The sequence below is a fragment of the Anopheles coustani genome, chromosome 3 (assembly GCF_943734705.1).
Source record: "Anopheles coustani chromosome 3, idAnoCousDA_361_x.2, whole genome shotgun sequence".
NCBI classification, from domain to species: Eukaryota; Metazoa; Arthropoda; class Insecta; order Diptera; family Culicidae; genus Anopheles; species Anopheles coustani.
Genome location: NC_071288.1, coordinates 27,921,904 through 27,937,222, shown reverse-complemented (window position 1 = coordinate 27,937,222; position 15,319 = coordinate 27,921,904). Strand labels below are relative to the sequence as shown.

The window sequence follows — 15,319 nt, the reverse complement described above, 5'->3', positions numbered from 1 at the left end:
ACTGAAGACGATGCATCAAACAAATCCAATACATTTACACTAGATCCACCATTTTTTTATTTTTGATTTGCCTAACCAAACTGAACATTTAAAATCTCAACAATAAAATCTACTTGTTATAGCAACAGAAATAAATATAAAAAAGAATAAATCCCTAACAAACATGCTCTTGCTGCAATGAGAGTAATGGAACGATTTTTTTGTTTCTATGAACCATACATTGTTTAAACCGTCTCGATGACCCCACGCTTTTTCTGTCTCTCCTCACTAGCGATGAACGAAGTTTCCTCGGATGTTGGACTCAATTCAAGCGGCACGGTAAGAGCTGTTGGAGCCCCAGGGGCTACCGTTACCGATACCGATACCGTACCGACGGTGACGACATTTGGAATAATGGTCGCATCTTTGACCGCAACACTCAGCATACCGTTGCCTCCATTTCCGCCGTGTCCGTTACCTGCACCCATGGGCGAGATATTGACCACACTCAGCGGTTCGAGTGATAATCGTGAGGGCGTATGTGAGCGCGATGGATTATTTGAGGAGTTACGCGAGACGGGGCTAGAGTTTTGCGAACGGCGAAAATCTTCCAATGGTATTTCCTCCGACCGAGGTCGCGGGATGCGTGGGCTCGATTCACGCGAACGCGGCGTACCCGAACGGTTGCGCGAATTGTCCCGCGACTTTATCTGACTCGAACCAACACCGATCGGTTGGCTGCTTTCGCGTCTGGTTGCGCCAGTCGTTAGTTTACGTCGTGCTCCGGTGGGTTCGCTAAAAACGTGAGAAATATGTGAGACATTATGCCACGATGGTACTGTTTTCGTATCACGATTCCTACCCTTCGGTTGAGCGACTCGTACTCATCTGGACACGACTTACGCTACCCGATGGCATACTGTCACGACGCAGTGCAGCGGCAACACCCGGCACACGGTTGCTGGTGGAAAACAGAGGCCTATGTTCCCGCGTCTGACGTCCCCCGGTGCCGTGCCTTACCGAGGGTGTGCTAGCTGCCGAGCCACCAGCAGCGGTCAGCGACGGAAAGGACGATTCGGTTAGCTGCCCCGGTATCTCAAGCAGTTGAGCGATCTGAAACATTTTCTTCTGCCGAGCCTTGCTGCGCCCCTTCGTGAGTCGCTGCTTCGCCGCCATACACCGGATGTGGTCATCGAACATAAACTTAGCCGACAGGATGGGCGTCCGGTTGTTGGTCGCTCCGCCGCGGTGAATGGTCAGGTGAAGGCTCCGCGAATCCTCCTTATCGCCGTTCACCTCGACGTCCTGCAGAAACCCTACGAACTTTGCTACACCCCAGCCTAACCGTTTGCTGTCCGGTTCAACGAGAATTAGCTGCAGGATGTCCATAACCAGAAACCGTCGGTACTTTGTTCCATCGCGCATAACCACGGTGCAAGCTATCAGATCGCTATTATCTAAACGGGGGATGAATGATCATGATCATCTTGCATTCAGTTTGCTAAAAAGAAAATTTATTATCCTTACTCAAATCCAACGCATTATCTATTTGAACACATTGCGCGAGGTTTGTGAGCGGAAGCAGTGTCTCCTTCTCGCCCGCTAGCGTCTGGCACATGCGACGCAGCAGGAAGAACACGCGTATGGCACGGCGTGCCTTTTCGACCTCGCCACAGGGCAAACGGCGCGTAAAACTGATTCCCGTGAGTGGCGTACCGGTGGGCGGTAGCAGGATGGTCGAATCGTTACAGAGGAACTCTACGTTTAATGTACTTTTAACCATTTCGTTGTACCTACAGGATGAGAGAGAGAGACTTTGTGAAGATAATCGAACAATTTATTCTCCATCCTCTTATTACTTACTCATCCTCAAAAAGGTCAAGAAAAATGTCTTCTGATTTGTAGAAATTCTTCAACACATTCATCGCCTGATTGCGCGCTTGGTTTAGGGAAGCTCGGTACTCCTCCGGGATGGTGGTAGCATCTTCTCCCGCACCAATGACCTGCCCAAGAAGCGTTAGTGCCAGCTCGGTGGTAACAAGTCGTATGCGACAGGCTGTAATAAATTTTCAATCAATGGTTCAAAATGTGCTCACTCTTGTCTCAACCGGTCCCATATCAAAAACTTACATGGTTGACTTGAAATGTTGACGATTTGCAGCAGTTTCTCGATCAGTATGATATTGTACTGAGTACGGTTGGCCGGTGACGATCGATTCAGCACAATTTCTAACCACTCCGAGTTGACGCCTGGTAGCGTTTGAGGGTGGAATATATAAGAAAAATTAGCATAACCATAGACTAAATATAAAACAAGAACATAAAAACCGAACTTTGTCATGCAAATATATTAACATGGTGGTTGATGAAAGCTGTTTGGTTTGTTAGGGAAAGGATATTTGATTGTTTTTTTTCTTTCTCAAAACACATGCCAATAGTATAGTTATGCATAATCTCTACCAGGTAAAGAAATCAACCACCTTGGTTAGGAAACAAGACAAGATAACATCGAAAATGAACGATTAATGAAAGTTAACCAACCGTCTACACAAAACCGGCAGCGACCGAATAATGGGATACACCACCCCGGCATGGTCGTGGGAAAATGCATTTCGGAAACACAACACGGCAACAGGAGAGAGGTTGAGAAGGTGCATGGTCGAGCAATATTAAACAGCGGCAATTAATAGTAGAGTCAATAGTAGAGCATATTAGTATCGAGCGAAACAGCAGATAGGGATGTCGGTGGCGCAGAGTGCGTGAGGAGAAAAAGGTTGTAAAACTATTTGTTACATAGTCTGTGGAAAAACTAGCTGATTAGTGTGGCGAGTTGTATGTAATAGTAAGTTCCAAACCCAATTCGAAATGCAAGATCTACCGCGGCACGAGACGTACCTGCACCGCCCCGTTGTCCTTACCTTTATTGTTGGCTAGCGCGTACAGCAAGCACAACGATAGGAGGGCGAGAAAATCGTTCTCGTTGCAATCCAGAGACGATAGGACCATGTCCAGGAAGGGTCGATTCGTTTCCGGCGTACGGTACGCGTTGAAAAGTAGTTTTTCCTTTTCCTCATCCGTGATGTTGACTTTTTCAATCTCTTCGGAGAGCGTTGGCGGACTAGGAGAATCTACAAAAGAATAGAATCAAAAATTAAAACCATAAAAGACAAACATTCTTGTAGAACGTACTCGATATGGGTGGATCATTAGTGGAAGTACTGCTGCTACTAGCATTACTATTCCCACTTTTGCTATTGCTGCTACTGCTGCTATTTGGGCTCTTATTGCCCGGCTCCTCACCGGACCGATGATGCTGATCGTCCCCACCGTGCGCCCATGAGGACGATGAAGCTACCGTACTTCCCAGCGCCTCCTCTAAACTCTCGACCGGCTGTACGAACCCCAACGCAACCACCTCCCGGTTATCGATGTAGGCGTTCAGCACCTGTGCCGCGCCCTCCTTGAACACGGTATGATCCGCGTTCAGTATGACCCACGTAAGCGCATTGATCAACGGGCGATGCGTCACGACGAGAAACACCAGCGACAGGAGAAACAGCGCAACGACGCTTGCGACGCGCGGATTGTTCATCTCCTTGATGTCGATGTCGACGACTTTGTTCAGGACGGCCGCGAGATTGCGCGTCACGACGGCCATCGAGATCGGGGGCGATGGCGTGAGGGAAAAGATGTACAACGGCACAAACAGCTTGTGCAACAGGTGCTCGGTGAGGACGGCATTCAGGTCGGGAATATCGAGGCAGAGAATATCGTTCAGATAGTGCAGATGATCCAAATGTTCCGCCACCAGGTTTGCCAGCCGATGTTGCGATTGATGGCTGAGGGTGTAAAAGATGAAAACGAACTATTAGTATCATCGTTACACATACACTGGACATGAACATTCTTGCTTACTCGATGTCGTTCCGGACGCACGTATCCAGCTCCAGGATGTGCTTGCCGATGAACCATACCAGATTGCTAAAGTACGGTGCGGCCGTTTTGTCGCGGATAAACTGCAGCATGTTCGGATTCTGCACCTTATACACGTTCAAGGTTATCGTACGCACGGCAATGCGTACCATCGACTCTGGGTGGTTGAAAAATTTGATCGCTTCGGTGTACAGGGGGAAATCGTTCGTATGTTCATTGTAGAAGAAGTGTATCGTATGCGTGTTGAGCTTCAGGCTTAGCGTCTTCAGAAACAGGATATAGTAACCCATCACGTCCTCGTCAGAGAAATCGAACTTGTGTACGATTATCGAATTGACCAGATTATTGCTGAGTAAATAATCTGTAAGTAAAGTGAAACGTTACACAACACGGTACAACGTAAATACGTGTTAATAAAATACACCCCATGCGCGCCATGCATCGGTGACCACCTTTCCGCGATGGTCTGTCTGGTTTTCCGGAATGCTTTCACACTTACATAGCGATGTTTCGTTGCGGATGTTTTCGAACAGAATATTTAGCGTTTGCAGTAGCTGCACACAGACGAAACTGGAACCGCCGCTCTTCTGGCGCATGATATGCAGGAAATAGGACAGCATATTCTTTTCCAGGAAGAAGCTGCGGGGAAATCAAAAAACAAATGCATTCACAACGAAAGATGGCAACCATGATGGGGTGGAGGCGTAGCAACTCACTCGAACACGGACGAATCATTCTGATCGCCCCAGATCAGTATTTCCGCAATGCAACGAAGTGATTCCACCAGCAGCCCCCGGTTGCTTTCCGATACCGTCGTATTACGTTCTAGTACGCTGTACAGGTATTTTAGATGATCGAGCGACAGACGATTCTTCGGACGGTTCCATCCTCCACCGAACCAACTACGGCTGCGGAACATTATAACGCACTGCTCACTGTGGGCCGAATGCTACCGTATTCTATTGCGGGGTTTGCGAAAAGAACGCTCCGTAATGTAGGACGATTACAACGGTATGATCGAGGCCATCTTTTAATACTTCTAGCTTTCACTTTTTTCTTCGTCAAGAACGTGAAACTGATAGCACACAGATGTTTTTTGCTCTGTTGTAATATTTTGCTTTTCTCGAACAATACAGGCACATTGCACTGACAGCAGACACACATTGAGTTTGTTGGTCATGAAATTGGACAAAACATACAACTACAAACCCATTTTAACCCCCGTTTATACACTGTATTAACGATAAAAATATTTTATAACAAAATATTAGTCGATGCTTGAACAATTTTTGCCACAAGTTTAGTAATTTAAGGCTTTTTATAGTTTTGTAATCCATAACCGTTCAACCACGTGAAGCCGTTTGCACGATGTTATAAACATGTGGCAAATGATGGTGTTCGTCAGTGAAGCGAAATGTCAAATTCAGTTAGTAAACAAGAAGCATTTTTCAGAACGCTTTGCTGCATTTTTGTTCGCAAATTGTAAACTGATTTAAACACACTTTCAGAATGGCTCTCGCAATGCAGAAAAGAAATAATGTAAGTTTTTGTGACAAACAACCTTACGTGCAAACATACTTTCCCGAATGTTGTATTAATGCGCTGTATTTCTGTTAAAGGTACGCCTACCCCCAGAGGTAAACCGGGTGCTGTACGTGCGTAATCTTCCGTACAAAATTACCTCTGATGAAATGTACGATATATTTGGCAAATATGGAGCAATACGTCAAATTCGTGTGTAAGTACCAATAGATCCTTCGGGAAACCTTAATGAATCAACCATATCATGAGTTTACATTCTTATTTTCCTTCTTCAGTGGCAACACTCCTGAGACTCGTGGTACTGCGTTCGTCGTCTATGAAGATATTTTCGACGCAAAGAATGCCCGAGATCACCTTTCAGGATTCAACGTTTGTAATCGGTATCTGGTCGTGCTGTATTACCAATCGACGAAGGCATTCAAACAGCTCGACGTGGACAAGAAACAGGAGGAGCTGGATACCATGAAAGCGAAGTACAATATCAGCACGGACGAACTGAAAAAATAGTTTTACGAATAGATGCTAATAGGGTATAAATAAAATGGAAACTATTTTTAAGAATGGAATATTATTGTGCCAATTTATTTATAGCATAAAGATTGTATTATTGAGAAAGCAAACCACACCGCGAGACACAGGGCACCTATTTCGGTTTAATACTAAGATACATCTTGCCCTGTATCGTCTGCTTCACGGGATTGATTCGCTTCAATAGCTGCGTCATCGTTTCCACCAGCTTCTCGCTCGATACGCCCGTTTTCTTGTTCTTGAACTTTGTCAACAGTTCCGTGGTGGTCATAGGCTTACGCATCAGGTACCTTCGGACCGCTTCTTCAGTTATTCCATTGTCACTAAAAGCAGAAATAGAATGAAACATTAGTCACAACTCCGTTTCCCCGTCCCAACCCGTATCCCGTCACTTACTCTTTGCTCGAGGAATTCACAATTCCAGCAAAGGTCGGTGGAATTGAGGGTGCTGATTCCGATTTTAGCTTTTTCGCAGGAGTCGACACAGGACTGTTGCTGTTATCCGAACCGGTCAGGTCAGTCGAAGGCATATTTGATCCTACCAGCTTGCGCTTGTTCGAATCGAACTGGCTCACGCTCGGCGATGCGGAACGCGAATTATTGGCACTCGAAAGATTCGATCCGACACCTTCCTTTTCCTTCTTCGGTTTAATTTTCTTCTTAGAACCAGCCGCATCGGAATCGGAACTGTCCGAACTGAAATCGCTCGACGAATCCTTTTTGTCCGATTCGGATTTTTTGTTCTTATTCTTCTTGGCTTTCTTCTTCTTCTTGCCCTCCTTGCTTTCTTTCTCCTTGCCATCCTTGTCCTTTTCCTTGGATTTCCCATTCTTGTCCTCTTCCTTCTCTTCTTCTTCGTCCGATTTTTTCTCCTCTTCCTCCGAGTCTTCATCCGACGTTAGCAGCTTTCTGAGGGCATCTTCCTCCGCTACGGATTTCATCTCCTTTACAACCTTGGCGTCATGGTCGGATTCGCTATCACTAGAATCGGAAATATAGTCCAACTCTCGGCCTTCCTCGTCGCCGTCATCCGATTCTTCGAATGCTTCCTCGTCCACATCCCGTTTCTTTTTCTTACTATCCGCCAAGGCCTTCTTTTTGTTCTTGGCTTTTTTATCCTTCGCCTCGTCATCGCTGTCCTTCTGTTTCGGTTTACCTTCCTCGTCATCATCCCCTGACGATGACACATCGTCCGAATCGATCCATTCGTCCATATCACTGATCTTCAGGTCTTTGCTTTTACCACCCTCACCCTTTTTGCCCTTCGTTTCCTCCTGCTCCTCGCCATCGTTGTCTTCGCCCTTCCTCAAACGCTTCCGGAACATGAGCGAAAAGTAGTTCATCGTTTTCTTCCGCCGACCGTACTCCTGTTCCGCTTCCTCCGCCGAAAGGGCTTTGTATCGGTTTATCGGTTGAAAATTGTACCACTCATTAAGCGGGTAAGCCTCGATGGCACCATCCGGTGCATGCGTAAACACATAGAAGGCTGCATTTTCACCAACTCCACCTTCGCGGATCCCTCGGAACATTTTCCCGCCCTTGCCACCGGCTCTCAGGATCCAGGGTTGGGCCTCGGGCTTGTACTTTTTCGAGATTATTCCGAATCGCTTTCGGCGAGCTTCTTCGCGCAAATCCCGGTTAAACTCCGAACCAGCACCGAACTTTGGCATCACTTCTTCCATTCCTTTGAATTCCTTCTGATTGTTTTCTCGTTCCATCTTTACCGAGCGCCATTGGGCGAAGTCCACGTTCAGTGTAGCATTGAATCGCATGACGTGATATTTCTTTTTCAAGTTCTTTGGCACACGAATCACGAACTCTTGGACGGAAACCGGTGCCGACGACGTCCCCGACGGCGCGGGCTGTGACGGGCCAGCTGTGCTCTTCGAGTTCTGAAAGATTCAGCAAGTAAATGTGAGACATTATCACGAAACCCTAGTAGGAACATTTATCCAAAAGTTTCGAGTATAGCTTACCGAAGGAGCACTCATTGTACCAAACAATTAGGTCTTGATTAAATGATGTTTGAGCAACAAAAATGTACAGAACAACGTAATTAGAAAGCAAAAGTCTACGTCGATTGTATACGAAGTACTTTTCCTTGACTTTTCAAAACTGTTAATCCTCCCGCGGACCTCCCGCGGTGTGACAACCTGTCAACTGTCAATTCCTATTGCTGCCGCGTGGAGGACGGATTTATATTTTAAACTTTTCCTTTATCTTCGGTATTTATGGAAATCCCTTAATCAATGAATACTTCAAATTGTTTATTTAGATTGATCTTTTATTCATAAAAGAAAGAATTCTTCACCAAATCCACAATTCTATCATTTATTCTCCGGTCTTCGTAGCGCACAGCCCTGCCCATTCTGACAGTTCCAAGTTGGATGTTTTTCAGTTTCAACTTGTAGATTTCGACGACGTCGGGAGCGCTTCGTTTCGTCCGCAAAGATTGTTTTTCTTGAGCCGTTTAAATAGTTTAAATTCTCGATAGTCAAACGAGTTCTATTCCGTTGTAATTGTAGCAAGTGTATGTAGTAAAGTGTACGAAATATGAACCCGCGAATTGGCAAAATTCGCGACACACGACTAGTGGGACAATCGCTGCAGTAGGCGTTCGGCAATCGTCATGCCTACGTGCTCTGTTTTTATTCGCTGCGCGCTGTGCATCGGAGCGGTGCTGCTGGCCACCGTCGTCTCGGTGGCCTTGGGGAATGCTGCCGCGGGGTCACTAAACAATCCACCAAACGATGGTCCACAGACGGTCGAGCAGCTGCCCTTCTGCGACGACAAAGTAGATCAGCAGCGCGATCGGGATGGGTAAGATTGGCTAAAATTAATCCCCCCTCCCCGTCAAAACTCCTTTTCAATCTTGTGCAGTTGCAACATGTTCGTGCAGGTTTAAAATTGATTGTGCGTGCATAAACATCATCATGTTATGTCTCGCGTTCGGTCTGCGCTGAATTGTTTTCGTTCTGGAATCGATGCGATCGCAACGATCGTCAGTAATCATAAGCATCTTACACACTTTCTTCATTAAAGAAAGTTATCAACCACAATTAGATAAACTTCTGAATTCTTATCAACGTGGTTATCAGTTGGTTTATTGGTTATCGGCCAGGTAAATCTATCACCTTATCGTAGGCCAATATTGCGTCATTGATTTGGCTGATTTTTTAGCCTTTTTTAAAGCTTCATTTAGTGTGGATTTGGGACTTCCAACCTTCCTTTTCCATCGTAATATTTGGTGAAGCACATTCTACAAATTGATAACACAAATTGCGGCGCAGGTGCTTTACCAACACAAACGGCAAGCTCTGCGGACGTTTGTTTGCAAAGTCTGTTTTGTTCGATCTGAGTCATAGCGGCGAGGAGGCTTAGGTGCCACTAATAGGCTTACGAGCCAGGCTATTATATCATTTGAAGATACACCAGGTTGTTCTAAAGCCTCTCTCGACGACTTAATGCATCCAGTATTGTGTGCAAATTGTTTTCAGAATTTAATTTCACATTAGTTTAAAGCACTTTATTACTCGGTTTAAAACCTAGCAAGCAAATGAATGAAGTTGTAAATAGCACTGTAAAAGCGAAATACATTCCAACGAATCTACAGCTCGTAGTTTTCGTCGTAATTCTCCTTCAAATCCAGCAGCCGCTCTACCGTTTCCTTGTAGTCCACCTCCTCCAGGCCACACTCGGTAAATCGTGGAATTTTTGCCAGTCGAATACGGCTCACCTCCCGATGAAGCGCTTCCAGGCCGTCTCCGAGATCGGAGGATGATTGAATCGTTGCCAGCGTAGGGCACTGCTGAACGTACGCCATGGTCGCTTGTGCCAGCGGACAGTCGGTGAGGAACCCGTCGAAACCGACCCGCTTGTCGAACAGTTCCACCGGAAATGGCTGCCGTATAGTCATCGGTGCTTTAACGGACGTTACGTGCGACATACTGACCTCCAGGCTGCACGAGTAGAAAAACTGCAGCATCTCGCTTACGCTGGTGCACCGGTAGGCGGGCATAATTTGCTGCCGCTGAGCGGATTTAGACGTCGGGGGTCGTTTTAGGCGATTCAGTGGTAGACCCCGAACACACACGGATTGAACGATAGCTCGTTTGCCAACGTTCACGTTGGGGGAAAGCTGGACGCTGAGGCTTTTGTCCTCGAGTTGATCGAGGCAGTCGATCAAATCCTGCGTACTACCGAGCGGAAACGGCATGGCCATCCCAGCAGCGGCCATTTTACGCCCGTACGCATTCAAATCACAGCACAGCCCGGAAAGAAATCCACCGCTCGCCGGTTCCTTTAGCCGATAGCGTATGGATGCGGTTTCGAGAAAGCTCGCCAGAATACCGGATGTTTGATACAGATTCGCCGCATCATACGCAATGTTGGGAAGGGTGCGAGGGCCATCTATATTGCGCCAGCAGCGCTGCATCGTAGAGAGTGGAACGAACAACGAAGCATACTCCGGCAGCTGCGCAAATGTAAGAGCGGTGTTGACAACGCGTATCGAATCGCTCATCGGTTCATCCGCACTCTTAAACATCGGAGGCTTGGGAGAAAACACAGGAAACAGCAGAGAGGGTTTTCCGTATTCATCCTGCAGATGCTCTAACAGTTTCAATCCGAGACCTGAAAATCCATCCGTACAGTCGAACAGCATTTGGAAGCCTTGGCAAGCGTCCGACTCCTCAACGTACTGTCGTGTGCGATCCGTAAGCTCGTCCTGGAAATCCGTATCCTTCCACAGCTCCATGCCATTCGTGATGGTATCGAATTGGTTTTCATCCTTGGAATGTTCGTATCGGTCAATCACATTGATGCTGCGCGGATGATACCGGGTGTAGCTAAAATCGATCCAATTTTCCACCGTGTTTGCGAAATCGTAATCCTTCTCACCCTCAGTGGACCCGCTGGCCAGATCCGTCTGATACGGATGCTTTTTGGCGGGGGTTTTTTGCTTGATAATTTCCAACTTTTGTGCGTCCCACTCGACGTCGGTGAGTTCGGACGGGTCGTCGGTAATTTGTGCCGGATCGATCGGATCTGCGTAAAGATCACCGGTGCGTGGGACGTGACCCAGCGTCCCGGCGAGATCGACCATCAGGAGTCGCGGTGTGAACGTGACCTGCCGCTGACTCGTCTGACCCTCCCGGTACAGGATCGAGTGATCGATTTCCGATGGTTCCGCATTGGGATCATAGTTAAACGATGATTCCTAACGATAGCGAAGAATAGGAAGCGTGCATATTGTGTTTATCGATGCAAAGGCGTGGCGTAGCTTACCTGAATGTTCCACCAGTGTGTTCCGATATAGTTGGCGTAGTTTCCTAACTGAAAGGTTAAAATTTCACGACCCATAACGTAGGCGGCTGCTTTTTTACTAAACGAACACAAAACAACGTACGCAGTACACACGTTTGTTCTCGAATAAACAAACAAGAGCTGTCAAAGGAGCAATGTTTATGCCATAGAGTTGAGAGGTTGAATTGAATTGCCCAGTTTGAATATTCAAAGAGCTAACGTTTGTTTCTTTCATAAAATTCCATTTATACCGTATTTTTAATTGATATTTTGTTCTTTTGAATCTTTTTAGACTGGTTTTTGTAACCACACTCGATGGCAAACTGTCCGCGCTGGACATGCTCGACGAGGGAAAGGAACGATGGAGCATCCAAACGGGCCCCGGTTCGTTGCTTTCCTCCAGCATCCACCGGCTCGAGCTGACCAACAACGGCAAATGGGTACGCATGATACCGTCGCTCAGTGGAAGTTTGTACAAGTTCGACGGAGACTCAATCGAACCGATCCCGTTCAGTGCTGAAGAGATGCTGCAATCGTCGTTCAAGTTTTCGGACGATCTCGTCATCTCCGGTGGAAAGGAAACCCGCTCGTACGGTGTGTCGATGCAAACGGGTAACCTGATCTACGTCTGCACGATGCAAGGGTGTAAGAATGCGACCGAACTGGCAATGGAATCGGCGGCCGGAGAAGGTAAATATGGTCCACCGCCGGAGGACGAAATCGGTGGCAGCACGATCGATGATGTGCTCGTGATCCGCCGGCAAACGCAAACGGTACGCGCGGTCGAGTCGCGTACCGGTAGCGAGCGGTGGAACTTTAGCATTGGCCACCATGAGCTGGAAAAGATGAGCAATGAAGATTGCCGCGGTGGCAAGGAACGTCGCGAGGTGGACCCGGTGATACTGGATTTGGAGCTGCGGGTGATCATTCCGGAGGGAGTGATCTGTGCGGTGCGTAAGAGCGCACCGGGGGAGATTGTGTGGAAGCACAAGTTTAACGTGCCGATTGTGAGCGCTTGGCGTACACCACCCGGCGATACGGAAGGTGGGTTGGTCGAAGTGGATCTATTCGATCGTACCGACTGGTTGTGGAACGTGAATGTAGAAGACACCACCGCCGACAAGCCTCCATTGGTAAGCCCTTCGCTTTACATCGGAATGCACGATAAGCAGCTTTACATTCAGGAATCGAATGCGATGATGAACAAACGGGAGCAAAACCTTCAGGAGATCGCGCTGCTAACGGATGAAAGTAAACTACCGGCTATTCCCTGGAGGCCATTGCCCGCTAGTGGCGCCGTAGCTGGATTGATAACCGACGAAAACAGCGTACCCGAAGAGCCACAAACGGATGACAATGGGGAATCAACGGCGATCGCACGTTCGGTACTTTACGCCTCGAGCTATATCAATGGCAATGGGTTTTTCCTCCTCTACGATCCACCCGAGCGGTGTAACAAAAACAATGAAGTTTCCATCGATAACACCACCAACGAGGAGGATGGCGAACGCACCGGAACCGCACCGGACGACGTGGAGACGATGTTCGATGTGCCGGTTAAGGTGATGAGTGTCACCATGTGGCACTGGTGGAAGGAAATCGTGATCATTTCGATCACGAGCGCGCTGGTGCTTAACATGATGCTTAAGCTACGTGCCGAAAAACCCCCGGTCATGGTGGTGGTCGAGCGGAAGGTTACCGTACCGATCCCAACGGCGGTTGAAGCGGTCGAAGAATTCCCGCCCGCTATTCGTATGACGACGCGCAGCTACTCCGAATCGAACTCAGCCAATGACCCAACACGGGGACAAGGGGCAGGGATGATGGAACACTATACGTCCCGGTTTCATGAAGATTTCGATCTCGTCCAGTGCCTCGGCAAGGGGGGCTTTGGGGTGGTATTTGAGGTGCGCAATAAGCTAGACGATTGCCGGTACGCGATCAAGCGCGTCGTGCTACCGAACAAGCAGGAATCGAAGGACCGTGTGATGCGGGAAGTGAAAACGCTGGCCCACTGTGAGCATCAGAACATTGTGAGGTATTTCCATGCGTGGATCGAAACGCCACCCCCCGGTTGGCAGGAACGGAACGATCGGGAGTGGATCGAACGACACTGCCTTTCAACGTCGATCGACATCGAAACACCGACGGATACGTGCCCTCCACTTCCGGGTGCATCGTCGGTGGTGTCCGGTTCATTGAATCGGTTTGTCGGGGGGGCGAAAAACAGTATTCCTCCCTCGTCCATTCAGGCCAACCTCTGGATGCCTTGTGCTGCGGAACCGAACTTTTCCTTCGCAAACGGTGCCGGTACAAAAGGAGGAGTTGGTCGATCACTGCACTACGAGCAGAGCGACGGTTCCTCGTTTATTGAATTCCGGGCAGATCCGGAAGCGTCGCTGCAACCGTCGGGGTTAGAAAATGGGGACGGAGATAGCGAAGAGCAAGACGATGAGTCTTCTTCAAGCGAGTCCGAGTCGGAAGCACCGTCGGGTGCGCACGGAAGCAGACACACGTGGACCAACAACGACGATGACAACGATGATTCGTTGGACATTGTTTTTAAGGAACCATCAATGAGCAACGGTATTAGCAGCAATGGAGCAGTGGCCATCCAAGTGTCTTCTTCACCAGAAACACGTCCACCTGCATCCACAAATGGTGGTGGTGTTGGTGGTGCGTACAGAAAAGAGAACCCCCAGCAGCAGAATCCATTCCGCAAAACACACCGCCGGCCCCTTTCGCTAGATCTCACCAGCACGGGTAATGTGCAGAACAACAAGAGGCCACTACCACTAGCCGTCGACTTGCGCAACGGCACGACGATCGGCACGAGCTCCATCCTATCGCAGCCAACCAAAGCAAGCACGACGACCCAGAGCAATAAGATTTATCTCTACATTCAGATGCAACTGTGCCACAAACAATCACTCAAGGAGTGGCTCAGTTTGAACGGGTTCCCGGCCCGTCGGGACAAGATCGTGCCCATCTTCGAGCAGATTGTGGCCGGCGTCGAGTACGTCCATCTGAAGGGCCTAATACATCGTGACCTGAAGCCAAGCAATATTTTCTTTTCGCTCGATGGAAGGATAAAAATTGGCGACTTTGGGCTGGTAACCGACTCGAGCGATTTGCAGTATGACAGTGAGAACAATATGCCCACGATGGGTCCCGATCGGCACACCAGGCAAGTTGGAACGCAACTGTACATGTCACCGGAACAGCTGAAGGGTTTACCGTACGACTACAAGGTGGACATCTATTCGCTCGGCTTAATCCTGTTCGAGCTGCTCGTAAGCTTCGGTACGGAGATGGAGAGGATCTGCACGCTCAAGAACGTGCGGAAGAGCGCATTCCCTGATCGCTTTGAAGAGGATTATCAATGTGAGGTAAGATTTCTTCGAAACAGGAAATTATTTAATTAGATTTAATTAACATATACTGCCCTTTTTTCCTCTCGTTACAGTATAAGCTACTATCGCTGATGTTGTCGGAATCGCCTAAAAATCGACCAACAACGTTCGGTATCAAGGCGCATCCTCCGTTTAAACGTATTCCTTCGAGCAAATCGACCAACGCACTCAGTGTCGTTGATGAAACGCTCGTCGTTAACGGTGGAACCGGAACGTCCAGCGGATCGTTCGAATCGGAGGACGGTGATGAATGGCACTTTGAGTTGCCGCCACGCAGAAAAGACAGCCGTACTTACAGTACGTCCGGCTCGGGCTCCGGAAGTGGTTCCGCTGGTATTGGGTCCGCACCGAACCAACTTTGCTTTTAAAGAGGAATTTCGTCTGATGGAGGAATTGGAGGACGGCGACATGAAAAAAACGAGTTGCCAAGTGAAAACATACTTCTAAGTTATTTATGTCTTATTGAGGTTGTTATAGTCTAAGCTCATCCCCGTGAATAAGATTAAGGTTTGAGACAAACTTACGGTAAGCCAGTTACGTTCTTGTCGAGTATGTGAGAATTATATCTACTAATAAAGATATGCAAGAGTACACGGTCGCTCTTTACTTGTTTTAAATAA

The 15,319-nt window shown here is 48.0% G+C and overlaps 6 protein-coding genes across 7 annotated transcripts in view; 2 read left to right on the top strand and 4 right to left on the bottom strand.

Annotated features, from left to right (window-relative positions):
• LOC131259180 (small ribosomal subunit protein mS33) overlaps nt 1-15,319 on the bottom strand; it is a 162,771-nt gene that overhangs the window by 146,929 nt on the left and 523 nt on the right. The gene's annotated exons all lie outside the window — the stretch shown is intronic.
• On the bottom strand, nt 30-4,983 carry LOC131259172 (protein CLEC16A homolog). 2 transcript variants are annotated; one of them, XM_058260607.1, is made up of 11 exons: nt 4,629-4,983; nt 4,412-4,551; nt 3,895-4,273; nt 3,324-3,818; nt 3,181-3,248; nt 2,898-3,110; nt 2,110-2,229; nt 1,843-2,035; nt 1,507-1,772; nt 842-1,436; nt 30-630 (listed from the first exon to the last, which is right to left on the bottom strand). In XM_058260607.1, exons 1-11 carry the CDS (start codon nt 4,829-4,831, stop codon nt 225-227), a joined length of 3,078 nt encoding a protein of 1,025 aa, XP_058116590.1. In that variant the 5' UTR covers nt 4,832-4,983; the 3' UTR covers nt 30-224. The 2 variants fall into 2 exon arrangements, with proteins under 2 accessions (XP_058116590.1, XP_058116589.1); XM_058260606.1 differs by having other exon boundaries at nt 30-774; nt 2,898-3,107; nt 3,169-3,818.
• LOC131259179 (splicing factor 3B subunit 6) lies at nt 5,345-6,014 on the top strand. Its single transcript, XM_058260616.1, has 3 exons — nt 5,345-5,451; nt 5,532-5,650; nt 5,730-6,014. The coding sequence occupies exons 1-3, from the start codon at nt 5,422-5,424 to the stop codon at nt 5,959-5,961; spliced, it is 381 nt and encodes a 126-aa protein (XP_058116599.1). The 5' UTR covers nt 5,345-5,421; the 3' UTR covers nt 5,962-6,014.
• Nucleotides 6,012-8,072, bottom strand: LOC131259174 (general transcription factor IIF subunit 1). Its single transcript, XM_058260610.1, has 3 exons — nt 7,959-8,072; nt 6,379-7,874; nt 6,012-6,305 (listed from the first exon to the last, which is right to left on the bottom strand). The coding sequence occupies exons 1-3, from the start codon at nt 7,971-7,973 to the stop codon at nt 6,098-6,100; spliced, it is 1,719 nt and encodes a 572-aa protein (XP_058116593.1). The 5' UTR covers nt 7,974-8,072; the 3' UTR covers nt 6,012-6,097.
• On the top strand, nt 8,437-15,315 carry LOC131259171 (eukaryotic translation initiation factor 2-alpha kinase-like). Its single transcript, XM_058260605.1, has 3 exons — nt 8,437-8,802; nt 11,579-14,675; nt 14,753-15,315. Exons 1-3 carry the CDS (start codon nt 8,612-8,614, stop codon nt 15,065-15,067), a joined length of 3,603 nt encoding a protein of 1,200 aa, XP_058116588.1. The 5' UTR covers nt 8,437-8,611; the 3' UTR covers nt 15,068-15,315.
• Nucleotides 9,488-11,366, bottom strand: LOC131259175 (protein misato). Its single transcript, XM_058260611.1, has 2 exons — nt 11,269-11,366; nt 9,488-11,200 (listed from the first exon to the last, which is right to left on the bottom strand). Exons 1-2 carry the CDS (start codon nt 11,341-11,343, stop codon nt 9,590-9,592), a joined length of 1,686 nt encoding a protein of 561 aa, XP_058116594.1. The 5' UTR covers nt 11,344-11,366; the 3' UTR covers nt 9,488-9,589.